This window comes from Zea mays, chromosome 4, assembly GCF_902167145.1.
Source record: "Zea mays cultivar B73 chromosome 4, Zm-B73-REFERENCE-NAM-5.0, whole genome shotgun sequence".
Classification (NCBI taxonomy): Eukaryota; Viridiplantae; Streptophyta; class Magnoliopsida; order Poales; family Poaceae; genus Zea; species Zea mays.
In genome coordinates this window covers 182,576,158-182,590,463 of record NC_050099.1, presented here as the reverse complement: position 1 = coordinate 182,590,463, position 14,306 = coordinate 182,576,158, and the positions used below count along the sequence as shown (strand labels likewise).

At 50.7% G+C, this 14,306-nt stretch overlaps 1 protein-coding gene across 1 annotated transcript; it reads left to right on the top strand.

The window, feature by feature from the left end:
- The first annotated feature begins 7,398 nt into the window (after positions 1–7,398).
- LOC100275344 (uncharacterized) lies at positions 7,399–11,489 on the top strand. The gene is given in 10 exon segments (NM_001149440.2): positions 7,399–7,592; positions 7,747–7,864; positions 8,051–8,236; positions 8,335–8,784; positions 8,888–8,986; positions 9,096–9,311; positions 9,457–9,643; positions 9,724–9,986; positions 10,101–10,190; positions 10,362–11,489. Coding segments are annotated over 10 exon segments (2,097 nt in total). The 5' UTR covers positions 7,399–7,491; the 3' UTR covers positions 10,749–11,489.
- The last annotated feature ends 2,817 nt before the right edge of the window (positions 11,490–14,306 follow it).

The following is a 14,306-nucleotide window of genomic DNA, read 5'->3' as shown; positions in this document are numbered from 1 at the left end:
GCTATACTGTCGTAGCCCTGATGGTCGCACACACGCTGACGCCAGATACGCTAGAGCTTGTACTCGCGTGGATTATGGTGGGTTGTTCAAGCCCCTAATGTCACATTATGTGCAACCTTCGTAAATAATTTTGTTTAGCTCTATATTTTATTTGCTTGTGTTGTGTGGCATCATATATTTATTTATATTGCCAAGTGGCCATAGCTCTATAGTGCTTGAATAATCTGGGAAATTAAATTGAAATACAACAGAACATGGATAAGTTAATTCTCTCCTCTCTCCTCATGCATAAAGTTTTACCCGAAGTAACCCGAATATATATAATATAATGCATGAAAGCCTTTTTGGCATAGAAGATATCACAAATTGGGATTATATTAGTAAGCAAAAATACCTTACCAAATGATTTAAGATCAGAAATCTCAGTCATACATTGCTCAACCAGATGTTAGCACATTGCTCTCTTTGTCGCTGGATGACATGAAGCAAACTATGAGATAAAAGGACATGTAACCGCTAGCAACACGAAGTTGCGAGTATATTGAGAGGTTATTCTGAGAAAATTTTCACTATGTTGGTGTGAAAACCATAGTGTGTTCCCGTCGAACCACTTTACTCGTTCTATCTAGGACCTCTATGCTTGTATCGCATACATCTCTCAGAATTGTAAATACTTATAGTCGTTGAATTGACTTGGGATTGTCCTTTGACTGGTATGGTATACAGTAAGCCAAATGGTAAAGGTCAATACTGAATGTAAATAAAATTGGGGTTTATGTAGCAGAACTACATTAGATTTCCCCCCTTGACATGCTTACCATTATCTATCTCTGATCTACCAGAAGTAAGAAGAGTATAAAAACAGCCATAAATCCCACATCACCATAGAGCATGAAGCTAAATTGGGCATTAATTTGTCTTTGGTGCTGGAAAACCATAAGACTTGACCACTAGATTGTCAGTGATGATAATTTGTGATAGAAATATGAAGATCTTGTAGAGACCTGTTGTATCCTCTCTACCCTTAATGATTTCTTCGTATGAGAGCAGTACTATCTGTTGTTGAAGATGGATCCTAGGCGGATACCAATATTGTTTCGTTCTTGCCAAGCAGTTATCATCATTTGCTTCATCAAAAGCTAGTTATATGGTGATTTTCCCAGATAAAATGAATTCTTGGCCTTGTCTGTTCTATTCCAAAGCTTCTCTTTTTGCTGAACAATGAAGAGATCGAAATAATGCTATATAGAACAATTTGGTATATAATATGAGGAGAAATGTTTGCCCTGCTGGCAACACCACAAATAATTAACTATTGTTATAAGTTCTCTCTCAAAATTATTATACCTACAAATGTTGCATAAATCGATACCCAATTTCAGAGTAGTATGAGTAATTGGATAAACCATGGGCAGTGATAAAAATGAGTTGGACTATACATCTCTGCATATAAAAATCTTTGCTTGGCAGCATTGGCCTAATGCCATGCACTTCACTACCAATATAAACACACACATTTTTCCTATGTGCTTAAAAGCACAATGCAACCAGTGAATGTCTTTGTGAGCGTTAGACCCTGATGGTCATTTTACTTGTTGATCTGAAGTCAACTAATGGCTCCAAACGACGAATGGTATGCATGAGCCCCTGAAGGACCCTTATGGATAAAATAGTGTTGCGCATATCAGTCTAAATCTTAATGATTGACTATGCATTTGGTAGTAATAACAATAAGTTAGCAGAATTGTAACCATGAAGCAACTTGTTGTTGCGTGTCTCGCTGGATGTTGAGACTAACCCTTCATTTTGAAGGACAAATATGTAGTATTCATGCCACTACATTAATCTAAGTTCAAAGCTCACTGCATAAAACCCCTATCTGTAATGTGCGTAAGATTTCCCAAATAAATCACCACAATAGCATACATTGCCCACAACTGGATGATTGTGGTTGGGGATTTTATCTGTATGCTTTAGAACATCTCGGCATTAGGGGGAGGAATGCCCATATAATGTAATGCCTCAGTATTCTATTAAACGCACAAAATCCAAACTGAACCTGTCGTTCAGTGTGTACTCCTCTATATATGGAGTTTGCCAGAAATCGTTGAGGATTAACCATATTGATTTGAATGCTTCTACCTAATGTAGATGTGGATATACCCGGGATTAATATCATATCCACATTTGACTTATTGGCATTTGATCTATTCTCGGGGACGCCTGCGAATATGATCCATTAGCCTTAGTCGAAGCATATGTTATGATTGCAGATTCACGTGGTCTGTAATAACTCTCCTCTGATGAACTCGCCCTGCTGGTAATTTGCCTCACGAAGAGGTTCATCTTGATGATGAAGTTCCTAGCAATGCGCGCAATATCATTGTGCTAGGAATACGGAACAATGAATCTTTCGTTTTTGGGAAATGACGAAGATCATTATTAAATATGGGAGACAAATGTGTCGACATCTATCTTGCCTCTCTAGATTGCAAATGGATCCAAAACAAAGTCCTAGGCACGAGTGCTTGAAGCTCTCTTATCGGGTCATTGATAAATGCAATCGAGGCTGAACCAATAATCGCAAAATGAAAGTCACGAGCTTGAAGTTCGGACATTTATGGGCACTATTGAAATAATGTGTGGTGAATGCGATGGTTCAAGTGGTCTTGTGAGAGACCCATCCCACGTATGTGTTGAACAAACACTGTTCCGCTATGTAATATATCTGGCAAATGGCATGAATTAAATTATGCAGTTAATAGGATTCTGAAGATCCGTCATGAGATCCTAGGAGGATCCATATCTTCGAATTATAAATATGCAACATATAAATCTCATACCGAATAATACATTCCTGACGAATTAACACTCTTCTATGTAGAGAGAATATCTCCTAGATGAGATTATAGTTCCTTGATGGAACCTTTCCAGAAGAAATAAAGTCTGTGTTGAACACCAAAGTTTGATAATCCCTATAAAGGGATAAAGACCCATACAGACCCGAAAAGGAATAAGATGAGGTACCAAAGGATTTGAAGTTCACCGAATAAGCACATGTGCATTCCACGAGTTTTACTCATGGTATTTTCCACTAGATGTGGAATTACGGTATCCTCTAAAGCCCCGGTGGCAGAAACCTATAAAGTTTTAAGTGTTACTGGCAAAATATCCCCATTGTGCCAGAATGACAGACTATAACGATGTATCTGATCGATGAAAAATCCCTAATGGATTACGATCTTTGATGGACTTTTATTACACCATCATAGATGTTGCAATGGATGAACGCCGGGAGCGATGTGTCATATTTAAAATATGTACTATTGCAACTATATTATCCCCTAAGTCCTATTGAAGGACATGTTATTTGCTTTGCACAACTATGTATAAATTGTGGTGTAAGATAGAAAATGATAGCACCCCAACCTCATCCATTCTCGTTATTCCAGATGAACAATGAGACATATATCTTGAAGAATATGCTTGAGTTATGAGGGATAACGACTTTGACATATGTCATCATCAGGGGGAGCGAATGCTTATATTGATCACAATCGTGAGACAATAAATGTCATATTCTATGCCCTGAAGGCGTGAGCTTGATGATCAATATGTAAACCTTTATGGAACTTTCTATCAAATATATAGATCCAGTCGATCGAACACCATCAGTCAAAGTAGCTTATTTATATTGATACGTGCACTTACCTCGTACATCCTAGAAGTGAGTTGAGGTAAAGTTCCTGAAATAGTCCTTGCAAGGATATGCAATCCGTTTGCTAAATCTTTATGTGCATATATTTCCAGAAGAAGATGTTTTGCCTTAGTGATACGATTTTGCAAGGATCAGGGGAGCACATTTCTAAAGTTAGCCCTTGTAGAAGATTCGATAGAATCTAGATCCCAGAGGATCGAAATCTGTCCCGATGACAGCTGTTGTACTCTTTTTCCCTTGGTGAGTTTTCTTGAAGTTTCTCACACGAGGTTTTTAACGAGGCAACAAAGTGCAAATGCAATTTGTATCACCATGCACTCTTTCTCCATATTTTTCCCACTGGGTTTTTCGGAGTTTTAACGAGGCATGTGTTGGTCGCGGTATTCGCCCAAGGGGGAGTGTTAAGTAACCCTAGTTAGGGTTATGTGGGCAAATACCGGCTTTGCCCCTGAGGGGTCTCACATCTCTATATAAGGAACCTGTACACCCCATCATATGAGTAGATCAGAAAGAGGCCAGAGGCCCAACCCTATATCCTGTGTCTCGTGTGTTTCCTCTGTCGTACTTATGGGAAGGGAGATGGATCTTCTACAGCTTCTCGCGCCTCTACTGCTGACGGGAGGGAAGGGAGCGGATCTGGTGATCCGTGGTGACGTAGTTCTCAATAAAAACATCCTGGCGCGATGCAGGGCCTGTGAGGATTTTGGGCCCCAGAGTGTAAAACATGGTAATAGAACTTGTAACCTATAGTGTACAGAAATAAAAAAAAATAACCTAAATGAAGCCCCTTTCATACTGGATCTATTATCATATCCTTTGTCCTTCTATTCTAAAGCTAAGATTCTCTAGTTTATTTTGCAAAACATCGAACGATAATTACCCTGTTATCAGAAAACTCAAGAAAATGGGGCTCAAAAAAATTGGGGGGCCCCCTTTGCCGTCGGCCCACTTCCACTGGGCAATCGACGGGCCTGGCGCGATGGGTTTCATTCGTCATGTAGAATAGTAGTAAGATACTACTGCATGCAGCGGACTGAGAGATATGATTCGTGATAAATACATCCATCCACCAAGCACTCGGCCAAATGAATGAATTCCAGTCGATACGCACAGGATGTGAGAGCAAGAACATTTAAGAGCTAGCGATGAATTGGAGTGCGTAGTAGTAGTAAATAACGGGAACCAGAAATAGCCATTCAATGTAGTAGAGTATCTTCCTTCTTCTCTCCTCGCTGCCTGCCCTCTCTCTTCAGGAGTGTTTAATAATACTCCTCCACGTCGCAGACGCAGCGTGGCATCATGCAGATGGAGATTTTGTTTGATGGGGAAGTTTGAAGAAAAAGACTGTAGGCTACTGATGAACTGCCAGCATAAAAAAAAGGGAAACCAGCGCTACTTTTTTTGTTGTTGTTTCACAATCTACATCACTAGCAGTACATCCGGTCTATTCATGTGTGATGATTGTGACACTTGCCAACATGCATGTGGTTAATAAATCATCAATACATTATTGTAAAAAAAAAGAAATCAACCAGAGGGCGCGAGTCGCGCGACGACGAGTATTCCCGCGCGTACTACTGAACACTTCACTACCACTCCTACTCTTTTCATAGGACGGACGTCCCCTTTTTTTTTCTGGTAAAAGTGAGCTTTCTCCCACCCTGGGGGGCAGCAGAACAATCAAGGCAACACTTGATCCACTCCGGCCGCCATCTATATCAATTCACTTCACGAACCCCCGATCCGGTCCGGAAATGAAAACCTGAAAAGGACGCGTGCAAATACACACACTTGAATACTCCACGAATTTTACCAGCCGCGCGCACGTAGTATCAGTGCATATGATTAATCCTCCTTTGTATTTTGATCGACAAAGCAAGAGCTAGCTTGTCATGCCGTACGCGTATATATTACTCCCTCCATTTTTTTTATTTAACGTTTTGATCAAAGTCAACGCACATCGATCACACACACCGGTCTTTCCCTCCGTCCGGTGTTTCAGTGCCACTCTCGCTGTATTATACCGTCATAAAAGAGGCTGATTAAAGAAGGGTCGCCGATCCGGCACGCCTCCCCGTGGGGAGCAAAGCGAGGAGAGCAAGCAAGGTGCCTCTGGCTGAGGAAACAGACTCCCAAGGAAAAGATGGTCAAGCGTGCACCTAGCTCGTTTGAACTCATGTAGCCATAAGTTTCTTAATCGTCTAGGCCGGAGAGATCTCAGAATCTCTAGTTAGGGGTTTCGAAGCACCTGAATCCTGCATATATATATATGCGTGGGTTGGTGCAACCATCATGTTGTGTTTGGACCTAGCTTGAACAGTTGAACTGGTGGGCGCGCGGTGTCGAGGCCATGGAAGTGCCATACATGCCGGTTTGCATGGGAATGGGATGGGATGGGATAGGATGGGATGGATGGATCCAAATGCCCAACCCCGGAGAAGGAAAGGAAGTCTTGAGTTGGGTCTTTTGGTTTTCGATCCCGATGTCGATGTACCATGCATTATATCGCGTTCGGGAATCCCACCAACGATTTAATACCCGCTTCGTCGTCTCTTTCCAAGGTTGCGTTGCAGCGCTGCGCCGGATGATCTGGGCGGCCGCCGGCCCGGGCAGAATCCGCGCGGCTCGGATTTGTGGATCCGCCCGACAAGCCATGGAACTAGCGTTGCGTTTTTGCTGCTGCTGCTGCCGCCATTTTTAAGTACCTGCTGCGTTTGCGTTTTGCGTTGCGTTTTTCCAGGTGTCCTACAAAATATTTTCCCTGCTGGTGACCAGGACCCTGCTGGAACTGCACGTTAGCACTGGCAGTATCATGGTATACTCCAGTTTATGAACATGCAGTACAGCACAGCTGAGGTTGCGCTAAGACCGTGCCCAGCACTGTAGAAAACCGGAGTACTGATACTGTGAAGCACCATGAGCAAACAGTAGAAGCGGGCTGGAATCGTACTTGCCTGCTTGCGGGTGGGGAAAGGAAAAGTCAACAGGCCCGAACCCGTTTGGGCCTTAAATGGCTCCAGCTGTTCCTACCCAAACCCGAGAAAGGCAGCAAGCAGTAGGCCCGGCCTCGGACCGAGCGGCTGGGGCCCTTTTAAATACTCCTCCGGCTCTTAATTCGCATCGGTTATTACTCCGCCCCGCCTACCGCTCCTTTCCCCCCTCCCCTCCCCTCCCCGTCGTCCCCCACTTCCGACGCGCGCCACCAAGGCAAAAGCGCATAGCGCAGCAACGCAAACCCAGGGAGGCGAGAGCGAGGTCTCCGGTCATACTACTCACTCACTCCCCTGCTGCCGCCTGTCTCAGTGTCCACTCTCGCTCTCACTCTCACCAGAGAGCGAGCGAGAGTTAAGGGTGGAACGGAATTAATGGCGCCAGCACAGGAGGAACAAGCGGAGACTTGATCGATCGACACCACATCCCTTCTTTCTTCCTGGCGCGAGAGAGCGCCTCCATTCGACCCCCCCTCCCCTCCTAGCTCCTGAGCTGTAGCGTGCTGCTCCGTCAGGACCAGCGAGATTACTGCCGCGTACCTCCCGCTACCACCACCACCACTGCTCTGTTTGCTGCGTAGCAGCGGCCGGGGCTATATAGCGCCTCGGAGGAGGAGCTAGGTATAGACCTCGTGGCACTAGCACAGCCGCCCGCTATATACCGCTAGTGCACTACTAGCTGCTTGCCAGGTCCCAGCCAGCCAGCCAGCCCTCTCGTCCCGGATTGCGCTCGAAGCAAGCGGCCGCCCGAGGCGAGGCGAGGCGTGCGCGCGCCGCGAGACGATGGACTTCGGCGACGACGTCATGGACGGCGGCTCCGACGCCCAGCGCCGCAAGAAGAGATACCACCGCCACACACCGCGCCAGATTCAGCAGCTCGAGGCGTACGTGCCGATTTACCCCCCTCTCCCTCTCTCCATTATCTACTGCGTGCCTGGTTAGTGGTTAGCCGTACGTGTTTGTTCGTTTTGGATGCTTTGCTCAAATGGCGGCGGCGGCGGCGGCGTTTGCCTTGTCTGTGCTTGTGCGCGCCCGCAGGATGTTCAAGGAGTGCCCGCACCCGGACGAGAACCAGCGGATGCAGCTGAGCAGGGAGCTGGGGCTGGAGCCCCGGCAGATCAAGTTCTGGTTCCAGAACCGCCGGACGCAGATGAAGGTGTGTAGTTTAACTGCACCTTGCCATTCTTTTACCTTCTCTCCTCTCAGTCGTCCCTTGGTGGTGTGGTGTTGGTCCTCTGTTTGGTTCGCGCCCGATCCTGTTCGAGATGACGGCCATTAACTTGGGTGTCGGTTGTTTGTTTGTTAATTTGGCCGCTGGACGGGGTGTGTACGTACTGCGCAGGCGCAGCACGAGCGCCAGGACAACTGCTTCCTGCGCGCGGAGAACGACAAGATCCGGTGCGAGAACATCGCCATGCGGGAGGCGCTCCGGAGCGTCATCTGCCCCACCTGCGGCGGCCCGCCCGTCGCCGACGACTACTTCGACGAGCAGAAGCTGCGCATGGAGAACGCGCGACTCAAAGAAGAGGCAAGCCGTTTCGCATTCACCGTTGCGCTTGCGCCCCGCCATTGGTGTATTTGTACCGCGCTCTCGTTTCACACGCGCGTTTCATGCGGTATGGGCAGCTTGACCGGGTGTCCAGCCTGACGTCCAAGTACCTGGGGCGGCCCATCACGCAGCTGCCGCCGGCGCAGGCGGCGCTGTCCATGTCGTCGCTGGACCTGTCCGTCGGCGGGCTCGGCAGCCCGTCGCTGGACCTCGACCTCCTCAGCGGCGGCTCCTCGGGGTATCCCCCGTTCCACCTCCCGATGCCGGTGTCGGAGATGGAGCGGCCCATGATGGCCGAGATGGCGACGCGCGCCATGGACGAGCTCATCAGGATGGCGCAGGCCGGCGAGCACCTGTGGGTCAAGGCGGGCGGCCGCGAGGTGCTCAACGTCGACACGTACGACAGCGTCTTCGCCAAGCCCGGGGCCGCCTCGTTCCGCGGCCCCGACGTGCACGTCGAGGGGTCCCGCGACTCGGGCCTAGTCTTCATGAGCGCCGTCGGCCTCGTCGACATGTTCATGGACTCGGTAAAGCTTATTTTCTGATCCGGACCTCGATCTGGCTTGTAATTAATAGCTCGCACCTACCACGTCGTAAGCCTGACGTGCACGGTCGTCATTGTCCTCGCAGAGCAAGTGGACGGAGTTTTTCCCTGCCATCGTGTCCAAGGCGCGCACGGTCGACGTCCTCGTGAACGGCATGGCCGGGCGGAGCGAGTCTTTGGTTCTGGTAGTAGAGCAGCAGCTCCCTCCGACCAATGCATCCCTTGTGTCTCTCGTTCGCACGGGGGGCGTGTGCCTTGGTGATATCGCTCACCACTGATTCGCGCCGCATGCAGATGTACGAGGAGCTGCACGTGATGTCGCCGGTCGTCCCGACGCGCGAGTTCTGCTTCCTGCGCTACTGCCGGCAGATCGAGCGCGGGCTGTGGGCGATCGCGGACATCTCGGTGGACCTGCAGCAGCACGACGCGAGGTTCGGCGCGCCGCCGTCGCGCTCGTGCCGCCTCCCGTCGGGATGCCTCATCGCCGATATGGCCGACGGCTCCTCCAAGGTGCTGTCGTTAAAAGTGCATTTTTTTTGTCTTGCCAATTGCCATTGGCATTTTGTGTGCGTTGCCGCTGCACGTGCATGTGCACGTATGCGTGGGTGTATGCATGGTACGGAGTCGTGGCTCGCGTGACATTTTCATTGATCAGGTGACATGGGTGGAGCACATGGAGATCGAGGACAGGGTTCCCATCCACCTGCTCTACCGCGACCTCATCCTCAGCGGCGCCGCGTTCGGGGCGCACCGGTGGCTCGCCGCCCTGCAGAGGGCGTGCGAGCGGTGCGCGTGCCTCGTCCCGGCCGGTATGCCGCACCGCGACATTGCAGTTGCAGGAGGTGTGTATCTGATGAATTGGCCGGCGCGCATGTACTCGTACTAACCGCAGTGAATCTCATGAGGAAGCTACTAACTGCAGTGACGCCGGAAGGGAAACGGAGCATGATGAAGCTGTCGCAGCGGATGGTGAGCAGCTTCTGCGCGAGCCTGAGCGCGTCGCAGCTCCACCGGTGGACGACGCTGTCGGGGCCCAGCGACGTGGGCGTCCGCGTCACGGTGCACCGCAGCACGGACCCGGGGCAGCCCAGCGGCGTGGTGCTCAGCGCGGCCACGTCCATCTGGCTGCCGGTCCCGTGCGACCGGGTGTTCGCCTTCGTCCGCGACGAGCACACGCGCTCCCAGGTCTGCCGCCGCGACGCCACGTCGAGGAGTCTGATTGTTCCATTCTGTCCGCCCGCCTTCCGCATGCGGCATGCCACCGAGCTCACGTCTCCTGTTCCTTTGCTTTGCTTGCAGTGGGACGTGCTGTCGCACGGGAACCCGGTGCAGGAGGTGTCGCGCATCCCCAACGGCTCCCACCCAGGGAACTGCATCTCCTTGCTCAGAGTAAGCATTTCGCTACTAACTAGTCCCGTGCACTAGTACGTACGTGTCAACGGATGGCATCCGCGGATGCACTGCACGTGTGGTGTTTACTACATTGACCATCAATTGACGTGTCTGATGAGATGCAGCGCGCGCGGCACAACGCATGTGTCATCCATCATGTGTGTGTAGGGCCTGAACGCGAGCCAGAACAGCATGCTGATCCTGCAGGAGAGCTGCACCGACGGGACGGGGTCGCTGGTGGTGTACGCGCCGATCGACATCCCGGCGGCCAACGTGGTGATGAGCGGCGAGGACCCGTCCGCGATCCCGCTCCTGCCGTCGGGCTTCACCATCCTGCCGGACGGGCGGCCCGGCGCGCCGTCGTCGTCGAGCGCCGGCGGCCCGCTGGTGGGCTCCCCCGCGGCGGCGGGGTCGCTGGTGACGGTGGCGTTCCAGATCCTGGTGAGCAGCCTGCCGTCGTCGAGGCTGAACGCCGAGTCGGTGGCCACGGTCAACAGCCTCATCAGCACCACTGTGGAGCAAATCAAGGCGGCCTTGAATTGTGCCAGCCATTGATGGATCCCCGGCTGATGGATCCATGGAATTTGGTGCGGGCGTGCGTGCGTGCATGCATGCGCGCGCGTTGGTCTCGGTCTCCTCTCCTCTCGTCCCCCAGCCGGCCGCCTGCCGCCTGCCTGGTGGCTGCTGCGAGGAGTGAATTCCCTTCAAGGCGTTGGTTCGCGACGGAGCTCTTGGTTGGTCGGGGGGGCTTCAATGCTGGCTGGCCATTCAAGGAGGCGGGGGCTGCTGCCATGGTGTCGCCCGCTTGGGGTTCACCTGCCGCTGTTACTGCGCCGTCCGATCACCGGCCCATGATCATTCAGCTCTGTCTCTCTCTCTCTACCTCTACCCCTTTCTCTGCATGCATGATAACTTTTCCTGTTACAGGATTTGAAGCTTGCTTGCCGGCGAGGCTTTGCACGAAACGGGGGAGTCAAGAACGCACCATGCTCGTCTCATTCCTCTTGCTGCCGTCACGCTCATCAGTTGTTAATTCCATTCCTCTTTGTGTCTCCCCTCCCCTAGTTTCTGCCGCCGATTTGCAGTCTCGCTCCCATTCTGTAGTTTGCAGCAGAGGATGATGCATGGTTCGGGTATTGACTTCTATCTAATGGTGTGAAGCCTTCAATGATCATTAATTCTCTCCTTCTTTTTAGTAAGGGAAATGTCACTGTCACTGCTTTGATTGTTCCTTTTCATTCTTTCCTCTCTCTCACTGTTTAATCCTTCAATATGATCAATGGGCGGGTTATTTTTATTTTCTGGCTCAGCTCGTGGAATCTGTCATGATTGAGGTTATATATGAGCTAGCCGGCTGTCGATTTGTGAACAGGCATTGCGATGTGTGCACTACTAGGCCTCTCTCTACCGGCAGTCGTTACTCTGCTGGCTGGCTGGCTGGGCCTGGGGTGTACACCTCAGTCCACTGCATGTATAATGAAGGCGTGTTACGATGCAATGCAAAACGAGGGTCGAGAGTTAAGAGGCTGCCTGCAGGGGCCGGGGCCGCCACTGAATTGAATCGCGACGTCGCCTCCCTCCCTCTTCCCGGCCGTCCCTTCGCAATTGCTCTCTATTAATACGGGTGGTTGCCACTCCCCCCTGGCAGAATTAAGCGAGCGAGGCTACAGCGGAGGGGCGACGAGATGAGATGAGCCCCCGCACTTTGCAGCCCGTAGACGTAGATGCACGCGCCTTCGGTTTGCTTGTCAACATGTGTAATCGAGCACGGCGATGCTCCGGTATTGAATGCCGCAATCAATTTGCCATGCTGTTGCGACAGCGTCGTCCATCCAGCAGGGTCGCCGGGCGCCCTAATTTGTCGTTAACGATCCCATATCTTCGGCGCTCTCGAATCGTTGTCGTCCGTCTTCATCAATGCCGGCCGGGGAGGCGGGGATGGCCTGGCATATATGTGTGCGCCGCGCGTATTCTTCTCCGTCGTCCCACCAGGCAGCAGCTAGCACGCACGCACCCGGCCCGTCGTCTCGCTCGCCTGTCGCCGTATTCCCCATGTTCCTGCTCCGTCCGACCGTGTCCGTGCTAGCTGCTGCCTTCCGTTGACGCCAAATGATGCGTCGCGACAGTATTGCTGCCTGCAGCATCGCGCTGCATTCCGTTGCATGGCGCCGTGGATACCAACTCGTACTGCTGCTGTAAAGTCCAAGAACATGGTGCTTCTTTTCTTTACTCCAGCAACCACGGAGACGACGATCGGCAGATTCGCTCGCGCGCGGTTTAGAAACTAGACTAGATCCATGACCTAGGCCTAAAGTTGAGTTTGGGCCGAGCTCGATGTCAGCCCACAATAAGCTACCAGGCTCGGTCATTTGAAGGTGCAGTCACCAATACGAAGCCCATCCAGCCAATACGAAGCCCGGGCTTCTGCCCACACCTGGGTGCCACGCCGTTTATTGCACACGAAAACGACTTTTATTCCCCTCTCCTTTTCTTTCTTTATTTATCCTAAAGATGAGATGACTAGGGTTTTTTTTTAAAAAGGGGCAGAAATACAATCGCCATAGATTTATTAGACGATATATATATAAAAATAAAATAAGAAGCAAAGACGCAAAGTACAACTAGACCAACAGATATCCCCACAACCCTTCACCCCACCACCATCACTACACAACTATAAGAAACCACACTGAACAACACAGCTACCATGCCATATTAAGTTTTAGGTCATCACCCTACCATGCCACGGAAAATTTGTCATCCTTAGCTGAAGATACTCTAAGGATTCATGTCAAACGTTCGCGAAAAAACTGATTGTGTCCAAAGACTTTGAAGTACCTGACCTTTAAACCATCTAGATTGATACACAAGATTTGTTTGCACTTGCTCGAGTCAAGAGTTCAGACCAGCTATAATAATTTGCAGGGTCATAACACAGCCACTTCCACTGCCATTGCATGCATGGCATGCATGTCCGAACAGTGAGGGCGACAGCCGACAGCTGAAAACTCTCATGATTAAGCCTGCTTCTTTGGAGGGCAGAGAAAACCGGACAGCCTTTCAGTCTCTCAGTTATCCTTGACAGGAAGCTAGCTAGCTAGCTAGCTGGTTTGGGCCCATCGTCCAAGTTCCAACGCAATCTGCAAGTAATGATCATGCAACAAGCCAATAAACGTGCTGGTCCTGACGGTGGACTCGGCATCAGCATGGCTGGATGCATCGTGCATACGGGTACGCACTACACAACATTTCGGCGTCAATTAAGCATTTAATCTGTGATCCGGCGGCCAATAGCCATGCAAGCCCCCTTAACTCACCCAGTCCCAGCTAGGTCGACATGGGCATGCAGGGCAGGGCAGCTAGCCGGCTTGCTCGGCCGATGAGCTGCTGCCGTCCTGCTCTCCAGCTCCAGCCTCCGGATGGTCCACGGGCCAGGACCAGGAGTCCATGACTGCCTCTGCCTGCCTGTGAACGTCGCCAACATGTTGTAGAGAGGGTATGCAGCTAGCCTGCCCATTAATCCTCGTGTCCTCCTCCACGGTTAATTTACTCCATGGACCATGGTAGGGTTTAGAGCTTGCTGGATGTACTGCGACTGCGTTTATGGCGCTGCGGCAGCGGCAGGCCTGAAGCGGTCGCGCAGGCTCCGCGAACTGCAAAGTGATTCGACGATGACCGGTGGATCTCCCTTGCAGGCCGACAAGATCTCAGCACTGGAAAAGGTATAGAGAGGTCGGTTCGAGGGTTCTGGCTTGCTCGGGCCTAGGCCGGTCGGGCCATTTCCTTTCCCTTTTCAGGCGAACGGCGGCGGCGACGCAAGTCAGCGGACAGGACCAGATGCCGGCGGCCGCCCGATCGAGACAGCGCGGGTTTGCCGGAGATCCTGGCCGTTCTTTTTCTGAATTTGTACGATAGACTATTTCCGTGATGATGGGTCTTCACTCTTTCAGAGTAGGATGTTCTTTGAGGCCATTCTCAATGGTTTCATTCTCATTAAATAGTGTGTCATATGAACAATTTAGATGATTTGACAAGTAATAAATGAAGAAAGAGATGAGATGGTTTTATAGGGATGACTAATATACCAACAAATATAATGTGATGTCGATGTTG